At 39.2% G+C, this 16,397-nt stretch overlaps 1 protein-coding gene across 3 annotated transcripts in view; it reads right to left on the reverse strand.

Annotated features, from left to right (window-relative positions):
- TMTC2 (transmembrane O-mannosyltransferase targeting cadherins 2) overlaps positions 1–16,397 on the reverse strand; it is a 538,840-nt gene that overhangs the window by 209,579 nt on the left and 312,864 nt on the right. For all 3 annotated transcript variants that reach the window (XM_060191458.1, XM_060191459.1, XM_060191460.1), the window contains one exon: positions 6,207–6,321. In XM_060191458.1, coding sequence (XP_060047441.1) covers positions 6,207–6,321 — 115 coding nt within the window. The remainder of the gene's footprint in view (positions 1–6,206; positions 6,322–16,397) is intronic.

A 16,397-nucleotide genomic window follows, 5' to 3' on the forward strand; every position in this document is an offset into this window, starting at 1 on the left:
TTAATCACAGAATAATTCTCTGTCTAAAGAAGGACTGTACAAATCACTTTAGCAACTGCTATTTTAAATTTACATATTGTGTATGTCTGTAGATTACATTCCTACTAAAAATGAGTTTTTAGTTTTTTTTTTTAACAGTCCACAATGTGCTTATTGTGAACACTGAACATGTTCAAATTGAGATTATTGACTAAAAGTAGATGGTCTTACAGAAGCTCCTCATCCCCTGCAGCTTTTGAACATCATTAATATCTATAAGTAATGAAGTCAAACTAATAAATAGGTTCATTAGTTTCAGGTTTTGGTTATGAAACATCCTGACACAAAGATGACAGAAAATGTGATTAACATCTGTTACTGCTACAAAAATGTTATCAGTGTGAATCTATTCCTAAGCTTGTGTGAAGTAAATCATTTTCACAGGAGTTGAGAGAGAACAATGAGCAATTACTATATATATATATATATATACATATATATGAAGATTATGTAACAGAAATAGCATATAAATATCCCCAATTTTTTTGTCAACTAGTCTAAATCGCACATGAGAACATTTGTTTTATTAATCCCTACACATATGTAAATACATGGGGAAAATCATTTGCTTCTGAGGACGTATTTACACACTACACAAACATATAGTAGTGAGTATAACTTATTATATTATGTTACTAATATTTCACTAAAAAATCATTGGGGGCCAGGTGGTGGTGCACCTGGCTAAGTGCACACATTACAGTACACAAGGACCCCAGGTTCAAGCCCCTGGTCCCCACCTGCAGGGGGAGAGCTTCACGAGTGGTGAAGCAGGGCTACAGGTGTCGCTCTGTCTCTTTCCCCTCTCTCTATCTCCCCCTCCTTTCTCAATTTATGGCTCTGTTCAATAATAAATAAATTAAATAAATATTTAAGAAAATGATGGAACAATTCTCTTAGGTTGAAATATAACCACATGAGCCATTATATCCAAAGATGGCCCTCATTTCTTCTAGAATTTAAGCAGCTCTACCTGAGTTAAAAGTTAAGTTTAGCTTTAATAATCTGCCATATTAATAATAATATTCTGGAACTATAAGTGGCATTTATGACACATCCTATTTCCTACAATTAGGAAAACAAACAAACAAACAACTGATGTTTCTAATAAGTGCTGCTCCAGCAAGGGTTTGTTCATTACAGTCTGGTGAGGTTTATCCAAATGCTTTCATTGTTTACATATGTATCCTTGGAGAAGGAAGACTAGGCAGCGTTTAATTACATGTAAAGTAGATTTTTGTAATTAGCACAATTTCTTGTCAGTAAAGAATAAGCTTTTTCCTTTCTCAACAGGAGACATGGAACTGTTTTTTTTTTAATGCTAGAAATTTTGTTCCAAAGGATTTTGTTCCACATCTCCCCAAATTCATGCCAACACACCTCACCCGCCATCAAAGCAGGACCTCCTTCCATTTAGGGTCAAAGAGCTTTTCTTTCATTTACTTAACTGCTGTCATCATGATGGGTCATATTTCAGATCCTGTTCTGACTGGCTAAGCCCTATGGCCACAAGACTCTCACCTGGCAGCACCCGGTACCTGGTGAGGTGAAGGTGAGACCCAAAACCTGGCCCAAGGAGGGGATGGTGTAAAGGGTGTATTAGAACAAACCTGGCAAAGGCTGAGGAGATAGCATGATGAATTCAATTCCCAGCACCACCATAAGCCAGAGCTGAACAGTGTTATGCTCTTTCTCTCTCTGTATTTTTCTCTCTTCTGCTAAAAATAAATAAAATTTTAAACTTTAAAAATTTACTTAAAAATTAAATGGTAGATTAAGCAGTGGATTCATCATGCAGAAATTAGCACCAGCAATTTTGTCAAAAAATTAGTGGTAATAAAAAAAAGTAACAAGAAAACAAAAGACCGAGACACACACACACACACACACACACACACACACACACACACACACACTCACACTCACACCCGTGCACTCCACCCCATTCCCTTTGCCATTGGAAATAGGAGTTAATCACAGTTTCTGTCTTGGTTACATAACAACTGTCTAAGTACTTAAGCAATCAAGCTATCAAGTGTTTATAAAGAGGATAAGCTCAATAAAAATGCACTGGGTATTCAGCATATCCCCCCCCCAAAAAAAAAAAAAAAAACTGTGGGAGGAAGATACCAGAGGAAATCTGGCATCCCATATGCAAGGCAAGAGGTTCTTCCTATGACAATACAACTTTCAGATGTAAAAAAGTGAACCATTTGCAAATATAGCAAGCTGAAGAGAGTCTTTTTCATGAAGCAAAAATACTATTCATCAATAATTAGGGAACAGCATGGTTGAGAGGAAGAAAGTATGGGGGAAAGTCATTGCAGGAGAATTTAGATATAATCATTCAAAAAAAAAGAAAAAGAGGAAAATTCACCTTTTTTTTTTTTTTTTTTTTTTTGCTTCCAGAGTTATGGCTGGGGCTTGGTGCCTGCGCTACAAATCCACTGCTCCTAGTGGTCATTTTTTCCCCATTGTTGTTGTTGTTATTACTGATGCTGCTATCGTTGTTGTTGGATAGGATAGGGAGAAACTGAGAGAGGAGGGGAAAGACAGAGAGGGGGAGAGAAAGGTAGACACCTGCAGACCTGCTTCACTGCTTGTAAAGTGAACCTTCTGCAGGTGGGGAGCCAGGGGTTCAAACCAGGATCCTGGCACAGGTCCTTGTGCCTCCTACTATGTGCGCTTAACTTGGTGCACCACTGCCCAGCCCCCTCATTTGTTTTCATTTTTCTCCCATTTGGCCAGGGTAGTGTACTTACTTTCTTACAAAGTTAAGTAACTTGGTTTACATCAGTCCATTAGTCTGATGTAAGTCATATGCTACTTGTGTCCAAATTCCTTTGATGAAACACCACCACAGGATACCACACCTCACCCTAGAAAACTCAACTAGTTTAAGGAAGAGGTTGATTGTGTGGTGCACTGTGGTACATACAGCACAGTGATGATCAAGGATAATGCAGGGGGTCAGGTGGTAGCACAGCAGGTTAAGTGCACATGAAGCAAAGTGCAAGGAGCAGCATTAAGGATCCCAGTTGGAGCCCTGGCTCCCAACCTGCAGGGGAGTCACTTCACAAGCGAAGCAGTGAAGCGAGTCTGAAGATGTCTGTCTTTCTCTCCCTTTCTCTGCCTTCCCTTCCTCTCTCAATTTCTCTCTGTCCTATCCAACAACAGCTATCACAACAACAAGGGCAACAAAATGGGGAAAATAGACTCCAGGAGCAGTGGATTTGGAGGCCAGAAAAAAAGGATCATGTAAATAGGAGGGAGTGTGTTCCATCTGAGGATAGTTCAGGCTATAAAGAGAAGGTGAAACAGAAACTAAACATGTATGCTGACCCAATCCAGACCAGTGGCCACAGTTCAGAACCCACAGTCAAAGTCTAGGAGGAGAAAGGTAAACTGAATGCACAGAAAGGAAGGGACATTGAGCTCATTTTCTCTACTTCCACTTCATGACCTAGATTTTTTTATTCTACTTTTATTTTTAAATCTTTAGATTGAGCTGGCAAAATAGCTCACTTGGGTAGTGCACTGCTTTGCCCAATGTCCACCAACCAGGTTTGAGTCTACACTGATAAAAGCTTCAGTGATGGGAGTCAGGCGGTAGTGCAGAGGGTTAAGTGCAGGTGGCGCAAAGCACAAGTACTGGTGTAAGGATCCCAGTTTGAACCCCGGCTACCCACCTGCAGGGGAGTCCTTTCACAAGCAGTGAAGCAGGTTTGCAGGTGTCTACCTTTCTCTCCCCCTCTGTCTTCCCCTCCTCTCTTCATTTCTCTCTGTCCTATCCAACAATGACGACAAGAATAACTATAACAATAAAACGAGGGCAACAAAAGGGAATAAATAAAATTTTAAAAAGCTTCAGTGATATCTCTCTCGCCCTCTCTCTGCCTTCTCTATCTCTCTTTTAAATAATCTGCTTTCTTATTTATCCAATATAAATGTTTTAGTTGTTCCTAGAGGGTACACATGTGTATGTATATACATACTACATTTATGCGTGTATATGTGTGTGTGTGTGCGTGCGTGTCAAGTTAAGTTAGCAAATAAGATTGATACTTGTCAATATTCATAACACACACTAAATATAAGCAGTGATCATGTCCTTTGCCCTCATGATTGTCTAATGGCACTGTCCTCCATTCCACCCAAATTCCTCAGGCCCCTCTAACAAAGGTATCATACACCTTCTGCCAGACCACTCATGTAGTGTTTCCCTTAAGAGAGGACACATGGCCCCAGAAGGGTCAGTCACAGACCTTCTTCTAGCACTAAGAGAGATACAACAATGGATCTCAATCTTGAGATTCACAAGGGTCAGGATGCACTGATTAAAGTCTTGAAATCATTTTTCCCATGGCTAGAAAGAGAGTGCTGTTAGCCCCCAGAAAACCAGCCCTGCAGAGATGGAGACTAGCACCTGAAATGTAACCAAGCTCCTGGATCTTTGTCTCTAGCCAATGGAGCCCTGAAATTTCCTAGGATGAGAGACCATACATTCTTTTGTGTGTTTAATCAAACTTAGATTAAGTTTCTATTACATATGCCAGAGTACAAAACAACAAAAGGAATGTTTGGGCTTTATTTACACTTGTTCATTCATATCTCACTGTAGTCACTAGAGTTTTCCATCCAAACCACACTGCAAAATTTTTTCCTAGGAATTTTCTAACTCAGTATAGACAGAGACTCTAAGTTATTCCATTACCTCAAACTAACTCCTAGTACCTTTGAAGATGTGTAAATTATTTTATAACCCCCAAGGTTTATAGCAAAAGAAATTCTTTAATCAATGACAAAATCTATTGTCATCAAAAACAATATAGCAATTATATAGAATTATTAAAAATATCATATACAGGCTTATTTTATGAACCCAGCTAAGTATTACTAGAACAAACTTTAAAGAAACTAAAAAGTTGGCTGGGTCAGCCTATTGAGCACCACTTGAGGAAGACTGGTCCTGAAATGAGTACAACCTAGAATGTTCCTAGCTATGACTAGGGACTGCAAGCTCAGACTGACAGAGATGCAGAGGTTACATAGGCTCCTGTGATAAATATAAATACATATGGGCCTTAAGTCAGATCGATGGGGGTTAATGGTATTTATATACTTTCCTCATATTTGGGAAGTACTCTCTGCCCTAATCTAGCTTTCTAGTCCTATTCTCAATTCTGACATAATCTCCCTAGACAATACTTCTAGTTCACCTGCATGTTAGCTATCAGGCTCAAGCAAAAATTACTAAAGTCATGGGCCCTTAGGAACATACCTAAAATAGACTCCTAGATTCTTCTAACATGTAGACACCTAGTTTCATTTGCTTTATTCCTACCTTTGGGGTCCTGTTTATTAAACAGTTTGTCCTGCTCTATATCTTATCATCTTTCATCCAGCAAGTTGCAGACACTACCATGATGCTATTCTGACTTCCCTGGGCAGATGACCTCACCAGTGTGTCCTGGAACCTCACTTGTCCAGAACCCTACTCCACTAGGGAAAGATAGAAACAGGATGTGGGTATGGATTGACCTGCCAATGCCCATGTTCAGCAGAGAAGCAATTACAGAATCCAGACCTCCCACCTTCTGCTCCCCAAAAAGAATTTTGGTCCACACTACCAGATGGATAAAGAATAGGAAACTTCCAAAGGAGGGGATGGAATACAGAATTCTGGTGGTGGGAATTGTATGGAATTGTGCCCCTGTTATCTTACAATCTTGTTATCATTATTAAGTCACTAAAAAAATTTTTTTTAATCTCCAAAACTAAAAGATGAGTGTTCTGCAGACAGCTATCATGAAGAGGTAAGAAATTGTATCCATGTGTCGAGAACTAAACTATGATCCATGAACCTCCCCCAAAAAATTATTTAAAAAAATAAAATTCAAGTCACCATAATGTCATAATGTCATAAATGTCACCATACTAAAAAATATTTATCTGTCCTACATACACATATTGATGATGCATCCCCAAACCAGGAAGTCACAAGCATCACCCACCTACTCCTCTGAGAGACATAACTAACAGAAAGACTATTTCTGAAAAACAGCTCTGTGTCCATTTTCAGCAGTTAAATCAATAGTTCATCTCACCACAGGTTTCAAAGAAAAGCCCACTTCCTCCCCCCACCTCCCAAAGCATAGTATACTTACAGGTTATAAAGCATGTCAGCCATGTTGCTGCGGTAGTATAAAGCATTTCGATAAGCACTTTCAGCTTCAGACATTTTGCTCTGACTCTTGAGGACATTTCCAAGGTTACCCCATGCTGTCAAGTAGAGAAAGAAGGATTGAGGTTGATCATCCATCCAACTACACAAGATTAATGTCAAGATGTCCAGAAGTACCACAAGGAGACAGAAACAAAAGGAAGCAAAGAATTCATAAAACGTTTCCAAAAATGAAAACTTATTTCCTTAATATTCTAACATTTCACTAAACAAGGAGATTAAACAAAACCAAAGCCCCCCAAAGGGGGGAACGTAATTATTATGTCTCAGAGTTGATATTCATGGGCTCTTCTTCATAAGGCCAAGAATAATGTTATCTTACGATCATCTTCAAAGACTTCCTGTTCTTTTAGAATTCAGTAGGGGTCTTCGTGGCTTGATATTATTGGGTACTTACTGGCCAGAAACTGTAAGAAAGCATCTTAAAATACACAAAGATTTCACTCAAGTATACACACACACACACACACACACACACACACACACACACACATAAAACACTAATAAATGGCAGAGAGTTACAGGTGAAAAGCAAGATAACTCAGTAAATAGCAAGCTAATTATATACCAGAACATACCAGTAAAATTCATGTTCATATGATTTGTTTTGATACAGTATTCTTTTATATCCATCCTACTGGTAACTTCATTTGAGGAAGAATTAGTTTCAAAGTATTACTACACATCACCCTGCTAGAAAGTTCTATTTTCTATGTGGCCTTTTATTACTTGCCATGCCCAAAGAATCATTTTCTTAACATGAATAAAGAGCCAAGACCTCAGTAGCTGCCCACATAGTGTGATTCTTATGTAGACCTAACTATCAAACTTTGATGCTTCTCTTGTCTTTTGATCTCCCATATGGGAAAAGATGGGAGGTTGAGTTCTATCCTCCAGGCAAGAAGCTGGTGATGAAAAGGACTGTGTACTTCAAAGACATATATATTTGACTAATGGGTGTCTGTTTCTGAAGAATTAAGTTATGAATGCCCAGTTTTTTTGTTTGCGTGTTTTTCTGTTTTTGCCTCCAGGGATACTGCGGAGACACAGTACCTGCATTACAAATCCACTGCTCTTGGAGGCCATTTTTCCCATTTTGTTGCCCTTGTTGTTGTTATTGTTATTGGTGTTGTAGCTGTTGTTTTTAGATAGTACAGAGAGAAATCGAGGGAGGAGGGAAGACATAGAGGGGGAGAGAAAGATAGACACCTGCAGACCTGCTTCACCACTTGTGAAGCGAGCCCCCTGCAAGTGGGGAGCTGGGGGCTCAAACCGGGTGGGATCCTTATGGCTGGTCTTTGTACTTTGTGCCATGTGCACTTAACCCGCTGCACTACCTCCCAGCCCCTGACTTCTCAGTTTTTAATTCACAGAAGAGCATGTAGTTTTGAATCATCAAGACATACCTGGCTACGACACTTACTTCGTCATGCAACTGACACAGGTGGGAGATCAGCCTCCACAGGTGGGAGATGCAGCCTTCAACTTACTGTCTGGTGTCTTTGTCTCTTTCCAACTGACTCACCCCCCCACCCCCTCCACACACACATAGTTGAAAAAATTGGCTTGAAGTAGTACAGCACTTTCTTAATCTTTTCAACCCTTCCTTGCAGCAGAATGAGTTTAAGTATCAGAAAAATGGGAAAGCAAGAAGGCAGCTCACATGACAGAGTGGACACTTCACTGTGTGTGAGGACCTGAGATCAAGTTCCCCAGTTAACACATGGGAGCATCTACTTGGGGAAGCTTCACTGGTGGTGGAATGGTGACGTGGTATTTCTCTTCTTCTCTGTCTCACCCTCTACCTTAAAAAAGTGAATAAATACAATAAGAGTTTGTTGAAAGCAAATGAATTGGGTATGCACAGAGTCCCAGTGACAACACTGGTCACAAAGACACAAACAAAACAAAACAACAGAAGAGAGAAAAGGAGGTGAAAAAGGAATAAAAAATTAGGACAATATAATTATTCCTCATAGTGCTGTCCCAGACTTAAAGCCTGCTATATGCTAGACAGCAAGTGCTCTAAACATATTTAGCCTAATAAAACCTTCTGAGGTACATTGCTGTACTCATTAGCGAAAAACTGAGGCCAGCTCCCCAAATAGAAAAGTTAATGGTGAGGGAGATATAGATAAGCTAGAAAGAGAAGGATGAATATGGGAGGATGTTACTCATAGGCAGAACTTAAGAAACAAGAACATAGAGGGGAAACACAAAGTAAAACTAGGACTGGGTTTGATGTATTGAGTAAAATCCTCCGGGGAAGGAAGAGGAGGGGGGGCTGAGGGGTGCCTTTGAGGTCCTGGCACATGCTGGTAGAAAAGGACCTGGGTGGGGGCAGGGTTTTATAGACACCCATCATGGTGAAATGAGAAATTATATCTATGTAGCAACAACTGTATTAGAAATCATTAACCCAATAAATATAATGGTTTCACTCAGACATGGAATCTAGAGATCTAATACCCTCGAGGGGGAAGGGAGAGGGGGAGGGGAGAGGGGGAGGGGAGAGGGGGAGGGGAGGGGAGAGGGGGAGGGGAGAGGGGAAGGGGAGAAGAGAGGGGAGAGGGGGAGGGGAGGGGGAGGGGGAGGGGAGGGGGAGAGGGAGAGGGAGAGGGAACAGAAGCAAGCAACCTGTTCCTAAGACTTGTGAGAACTCTGGTGGTTCTCTTTGGGAGGTGGGAAGGTAGAGATACAGAACTTTGGTGGTGGGAGTGGTGTGGAACTCTACATTGTAATTTTATAATCTTATAACCACAAATAAAAGATGAAAAAAGGTTATGGGATATATCAGGGAATACTACTCATGGAATACTACCTAGGGGGTCCATGACTTTAGTAATTTTTGCTTGAGCTTGATAGTTAACATGGAGGTCGCCTAAGAATATTGTCTGGGTGCATGTAGAGTTGAGATATAGAGTATTTTCTATGTGTTCCAACAAACAGTTAAAGATGCTAGGCATTTAGGAACATCTAGCAAGGTCTTTTAGTTGTGCTGAAGATGTCTAAACATTGTAGAGGCTTAATAAGCAGTTTTTTAAAAATTTATTTTATTATTCTTGAGAAAGAGGGTGCATCACTCTGACACATGCAATGCCAGAGTTCAAACTCTGGACCTCAAAATTGAAACTCCAAAAAATTTTTTAAATTTTCATTTATAGGGAGTCGGGCTGTAGCGCAGCGGGTTAAGCGCAGGTGGCGCAAAGCACAAGGACCGGCATAAGGATCCCGGTTCAAACCCCGGCTCCCCACCTGCAGGGGAGTCGCTTCACAGGCGGTGAAGCAGGTCTGCAGGTGTCTATCTTTCTCTCCCCCTCTCTGTCTTCCCCTCCTCTCTCCGTTTCTCTCTGTCCTATCCAACAACGACAACAACAATAATAACTACAACAATAAAACAACAAGGGCAACAAAAGGGAATAAATAAATAAAATAAAATAAATATAAAAAAAAAAATTTTCATTTATAAAATGGAACTATTAACAAGACTATAGGATAAGAGGGGTATATTTCCACCAGTATCCAACCTCAGAGCTCCATATTCAATTCCCTCCCTTGATAGCTTCCCTATTGTTTATCCCTCTGGATAGTTATCCTAGAATCATTGTGGGGTACAGAAGGTGGAAAGGTCTGGCTTCTGTAATTGCTTCTCCGCTGAGCATGGGTGCTGGCAGGTTGATCCATACTCCCAGCCTGTCTCTGTCTTTCCCTAGTGGGGCAGGGCTCTGGGAAGGTGGGGCTCCAGGACACATTGGTGGGGTCCAAGATTTTATCCACTTTGCTGCCTCCCTTGTTGCCTGTAAGAAGTACACTTACTCCCTTAGACTAATAATATATAATGGTTTACCTTTACTTACTTTAAGGTAAGGAGAAAAGATGCTTTTAAATATTACTACATAAGCTTTGGAGTATCTGTGAAGTTAACTCATTTTCAGACAAGAAAATGACTTTTTTTTTTCTGTTGAGAAATCAGGAAGAAAAAAAAAGAAAAGAAAAGAAAGAACTCTTCTATCTCAATGGCCCTTCACACTGATATTCAACTACGTCTAAAAGTCATCCACTTAAATGAGTCTTGACCTTAATTCACAATGGAAGTGTCTCTGTACTTGGTTCACAATCTTTGAGTTTGTTTTATGCTCTTTGAAAGGTAGAAAAACAATTAGATCTGCCAGTCTTGCTAAACTTGTTCTAAACAAAAAAATCAAATAGGTACTTTCTCTAGAAATATTACATATTACATAATATAATATATTATATTATGTATAATATAAATATTACATGAATATTCTCTAGAAATAACAACTACCTCCAAAGTATTTTCAAAGTCCTTATTTAAATACACAATCATAGAACAACTGTAATTAGAATCACTAAACAAGGGAGTCTGGTGGTAGTGCAGCGGGTTAAGCACATGTGGTGCAAAGCACAAGGACCAGCATAATGATCCTGGTTCGAACCCCTCTGCTCCCCATCTGCAGGGGAGTCGCTTCACAGGTGGTGAAGCAAGTCTGCAGGTGTCTGTCTTTCTGTCCCCCTGTCTGCCTCATCTCTCTCCATTTTTCTCTGTCCTATCCAACAATGATGACATCAATAACAACAACAATAACTACAGCAATAAAACAACAAGAGCAACAAAAGGGTATAAATAAATATTTTTTAAAAGACTGCTTAAAAAAAAGAATCAAACAAGTAAATGCAAAAAAACTTGAGGCTAATTTAGACGCCACTAAAATTTTAGGTTTATTTCCACCCTAACTTGAGGCCAGATTCCCTAAACCCAATAATAGTTTGGATACAACAAATGACAAACTATTTTAAAAACAGGGAGAAAGTCTAAGCTCATCAAGGAAAGAAAGGACTATAAAAGCTGGATAAAGTGGTCTGGGAGGTGGTGTAGTGATAAAGCTTTGGGCTTTGGACTCTCAAGCATGAGGTCCTGAGTTCGATCCCCGGCAGCAGATGTGCCAGAGTGATGTCTGGTTCTTTCTCTCTCCTATCTTTCTCAAAAATAAATAAAATCTTTAAAAAAAAAAAAAAAGCTGGATAAGGGCAAGAGACTGGCTCACTTAAGGATGGACCTTTTGGCCACTATCACGTCACCCAATCACCTGGAGTCCTAGACAGACCATCCTTAGATTCCCCCACAGATAGTATGGGTGTATACTTCTAATAGATCCCTTTGTTTACCATCATTGATCACATCCATTGGGAATGGCATCATAAGCCCTCTTGTGGGCTTCCTCAGGACCCTGACAATGGTAGGGACTGCCCCATTCTCCAATGGGAGGCTAGGTTATCCTACTCTATCATTTGAGGAAGACTGGCTCTGAAATGAGCACAGCCTAGAATGTTCTCAGCTCTGACCATGAACTGTGAACTCAGTCTGACAGGGACTAAGAGGCTGAACAGACTCTGGTGCTAAATATGAATGGATATGGGCCCTCGGTTAAATTAATGTGGTGAGAAGTTAATTGCATTTAACTGTTTTCTTCAAGTTTGCAGGTAACTCTCTGCCCTAATCCTGCTTCCTAGTTCCATTCTCATCTCTGACACCATCTTTTAGGACAATATTTTTAGTTCACCTCCATATTAACTATCAACCACAAGCAAAAATTGCTAAGGTATAAGCTTCTAGGAACCTATCTAAAAATAGACTTCCTAGCTTCCTTCCACCCTAAGGTCTGAACTTTCACCTGCTCTATTACTACTTTATGGTTCCTGTTTATTGAACATTTTTTCCTGCTTTCTATCTTTCTGCATTTCAGCCACCAAATTGCAGATGCTGCAATGATTACACCCTGACCTCTCTGGGTAGATGATCTCACCAATAGTTCCTAGAATTTCACCTCCCCAGAGCCCTTGCCCACTAGGGAAAGATAGAAACAGGCTGGGGGTACGAATCGAGCTGTCAATGCCCATGTCCAATGGAGAAGCAATCACAGAAGCCAGAACTCCCATCTTCTGTATCCAAAAAAGAATTTTGGTCTACGCTCCCAGTGGGGTAAGTGAAGTAAACCAGAGCACTCTGTAGCCCCACTCCATCAGGACCCGAAGTGTTTGTCACCATGAATATTGTTTTTATGCCATCACTGAAAGAGAAGTGAATTTGGAAAACACCAGAGGCATGTGTGTGTTTAAAACCCTTTGCTTTGTTTTTAAGCCATAATGCTTTCTCTCTCCATCAGTAAAGAATGGAAGTGGATAAACATTTGTAGTCTGGCTGTTTTACTAATTGTATGGTAGTCATTGCATAGGATTCCAAGGTAATAAGAGGCTTTGTAAGTCTACAAAATTTTATTTTTCTTCAAGTAACTATATGTACATACAAAGGAACATGATATTAAATGGGTAAAAAAATAAAAGCATTTCTAGTTACAGTGTTAAGTGAAAATGAGCAAATTAAAAGGTTAAATTCAGAAGATACCAGAATACATGTACCAAATACTTATATGTAATTCTAATTCTGGAAATTTTATACTATGCAATTATTTATCTTGTCCCCATACTACTGGTTATTCAAGCCAGAGCTGGTACTAAATTCCTAATAAAGGAAAAACATATTTAAATGAAAAGATAAAATCTAGTATTCTGGTATGTTAACCGTGCCTTAACAACTCAGTTGCCATAATATATGTGTGTATTGTGATGCACGTGACCCAGCACAGAACACATGTTGTTATAACAGATCTAGGGCTGTTCCTTAGCAGTGTGCCATCTGTGATCTTTGTCATATTCCTGACTTTTCACTGTTAATCATCTATACAGCCAATACTCAGTGTCTGCTACCAGTACTCAGGATCTGCATTTGTAGTTAAGGATGAGTCTAATTTCACATGTTGATGCCCCACCTGTACTCGGAAAATTTCCTCTTCATCGAAAGAAAACACACACACAAACAAAATTCTTCCATACATTCCAATAGCATAATGCTCTCTGCAAAGTTGATGATGGACTAACCCACTATACTACATATTAAGACTGTAAATACAATTGTATTTACAAGTGTGATGACAAGGCAAGGGTGGAGAATTTGGAAGCTCTCCTCTAATACTATCAACAGACATTTTTTTTTGTTTGTTTTACACACTGTTGAGAGTTAACAATCAAACATTTAGTGGATATAAAAATCTTGTGGGGGGGTTGGTTGGAAGTACACTTGGTTGGCTGCACACATTACAATGCACCAGGACCTGGGTGATGTCCCCAGCCCCCACCTCACAAGCAATGAAGCAGTGCTGCAAGTGTCTTTCTCCCACTGCATGTCCTCTTTTCCTCTTGATGTCTCTGTTTCTATCCAATAAATAAGTACATAAATAAAATATTTAAAAAACCTTGTGGTATACAACAAATGTGGACTGAATTTTTTAGACAACAGATATACAGTGCATTAACGGCCTTTTCAAGTTTATCTGGCTAATATCAGCCCACAGATTGGTTCAGACAGATTCTTTAGCTTGGTGGCATATAGTTGTTCATAGAAGCTTCGCATGATTTTTTGAATTTCAATGGTGTCAGTTGTGATATCTCCCCTAACATTTACAATTCTATTTATTTGAGTCTTCTCTCCCCATTGCTTTTTAGTGAGTTTGGCTAAAGGTTTCCCAATTTTATTTAATTTTCAAAGAGCAAACATTTGAATTCACTGATCTTTTGAATGGTTCTCTTATTTTGATGTTATTTATTTCTGCCCTCATTGTAGTCCTTCTGGTTGCTTTAGGGTTCCTTTGTTCTTCTTCTTCTTCTAAGTCTTTAAGGCATGAAATTAGGTCATTTACTTGAGCTTTTTCTTCTTCTCTAATGTGTGCTGATATGGCTATGAGTTTCCCCCTAAGTACTGTTTTAGCTGTGTCCCAAATATTTTGATAGCTTGTGTTTTCATTTTCATTTGATTCTAGGAACATTTGAATTTCTTGAGTTCCTCTTTGACCAAATGGTTGTTAAGCAGTATGCTGTTGAGTTTCCAAATTTTGTGACTTTTACCAATTCTCTGTTCAGTCTTAGTTTTATTCCACTGTGGTTTACAAAGATGCTTGGGATGATTTCAATGCTCTTGAATTTGTTGATACTGTCTTTGTGGCATACTATCCAACAACTACATCAATAACTACAATAATAACTATAACAACAATAAAACAACAAGGGTGACAAAATTGAAAAAAAAAAGATCTTTGTTTCATACTCTCAGAGGGATAAAGAATAGGTGAGCTTTCAGTGGAGGGGATGGGATACAGAACTCCGGTGGTAGGAATTATATGGCATTGGACCCCTCTTATCCCACAATCTTGTCAATCATTATTAAATCACTAATAAAATAAAATTTAAAAAAGAATAGGCATGCATGCCAATTAGGAAAGTTTTATTTCTATAAACTATAAGTACAGAGAAGAGGAACTAAGTGATCTTAGGGTGGAAAGAAGCTAGGATGTTTATTTAGGTATGTTCCTAAGGGTCCATGGCTTTAGTAAGCTTTGTTTAATTAAGCTTGATAATTAACATGGAGGTGGACTAGAAATCTTGTCTGGGAAGATAGTGTCAGAGTTGAAAACAGGTTTAGGAAGCCAGCTTATGGCAGAAATAGCTCCCAAACTTGAAGAAAGTATATGAATATAATTATCTACCTCACTGATCTGACCCAGGGCTCACATATATTTACATTTAGCTCAGGAGCCTATGTAACCTCTGAGTCCTGTCAGTCCGAACTCATAGTCCAGCGTCACAGTAATAATCTAAGATGCACGCATTTCAGAACCAGTTTTCCTCCAATGGCAGAGTAGGAAGACCCAGCCTCCCTTCAGAGATGGGGCAGTCCTTATCACTGCTGCTCTATAGTAAGAGCAAGGTCTTAGAGAAGTCCAGAAAAGGGCTTATGATGACCTATGTGATATGAGTGACCACTGGTGGTAGAGAGAGGGGTCTATTAGAGGTCTAGACCCATAGTAGATAGATTATTTTGAACACTTTTTTTTTCTAGTATTAACAATGTTTACAAAGAAGTGTTTCTAAGAAGTAAAATTGTAAACATTTTATGCAAATTGATAATATGGACTTTTGAAATAGGACATAATTGAAAAATGGACAGTTCCTTTTAAGATGGAACAAGGATAATTAGAATTCAATATTCCGAGGCACTTTAAGAAATATAAAAAGCAGATATAACAATGAGGATACTATAGAATAACCTATGTCAACTCTTGACAGCCACTTCTGTCAACTCAGCAGTTATCTGTTAGTAGTTCAAAAACATCCCCAAACTGAATTACTTCAGTGTACCTAAATCTAGTTGGTAACAGGACTGAAACTAAAACATAAGTACAGCTCAGAAAGTTGCACATCTAAGCAAGGAATAGAAGGTTGTAGAGAGAGGAGTAAGATAAAAAGAATCAGGAAGTGTCAAAGTCCAAAGGCTCTGAACTCTATGATGACATTATCACATCAACTGAGCTGTAGCATAAAGAGACAGGCCAGCTACAAAGCTTCATTTCTCAGTTTACTGCACTGGATGCCAGCAGGGCATTTTAAGAGACTATTAAAGGACCCTTAGCACAGAGCACATTTACTGGACTTATACTAAGCTATGAATACTACCCTCCCTTTCTTTAAAAAGCAAAGAATAATAAAGTTGAGCTGGGGAGGCCATTCCACTCTGAGTGTCTTCCCTGACATTATCTAAGAAAAAAATTTGCACAAATCACTAACTACTATGTTCATATGTTCTGTGTTTAAATCTAGTAACTTATATCTGCTTTAAAATCATAACACGTAAGAATGCTGCACACAGTTGAGTGCAGCTGCTAACATGCACTAGGACCTGGGTTCAAGCCCCCAATCCTCACTGGTAGGGGGAAGAAGCTTCACTAGTGTTGAAGCAGTGCTACAGGTGTCTCTCTCTCTCTTTCCACCCTATCTCTTCCTTCTGTATCACCTTCTCTGTCTGTCTCTATCCAATAATTTAATAAATAAATTAACATTTATATGAAACATAGACCCTGCTAATTAATCTGATGCTCTACCGACTGAGCTATCCAGGCTCACAGCCTGCTAATTAATCCTAACCACTAGACTACTGGACATAAATCAAATTTATCCTTGGAAAACTTTCAGACTACTCAAAAGT

This window comes from Erinaceus europaeus, chromosome 5, assembly GCF_950295315.1.
Source record: "Erinaceus europaeus chromosome 5, mEriEur2.1, whole genome shotgun sequence".
Lineage (NCBI taxonomy): Eukaryota > Metazoa > Chordata > Mammalia > Eulipotyphla > Erinaceidae > Erinaceus > Erinaceus europaeus.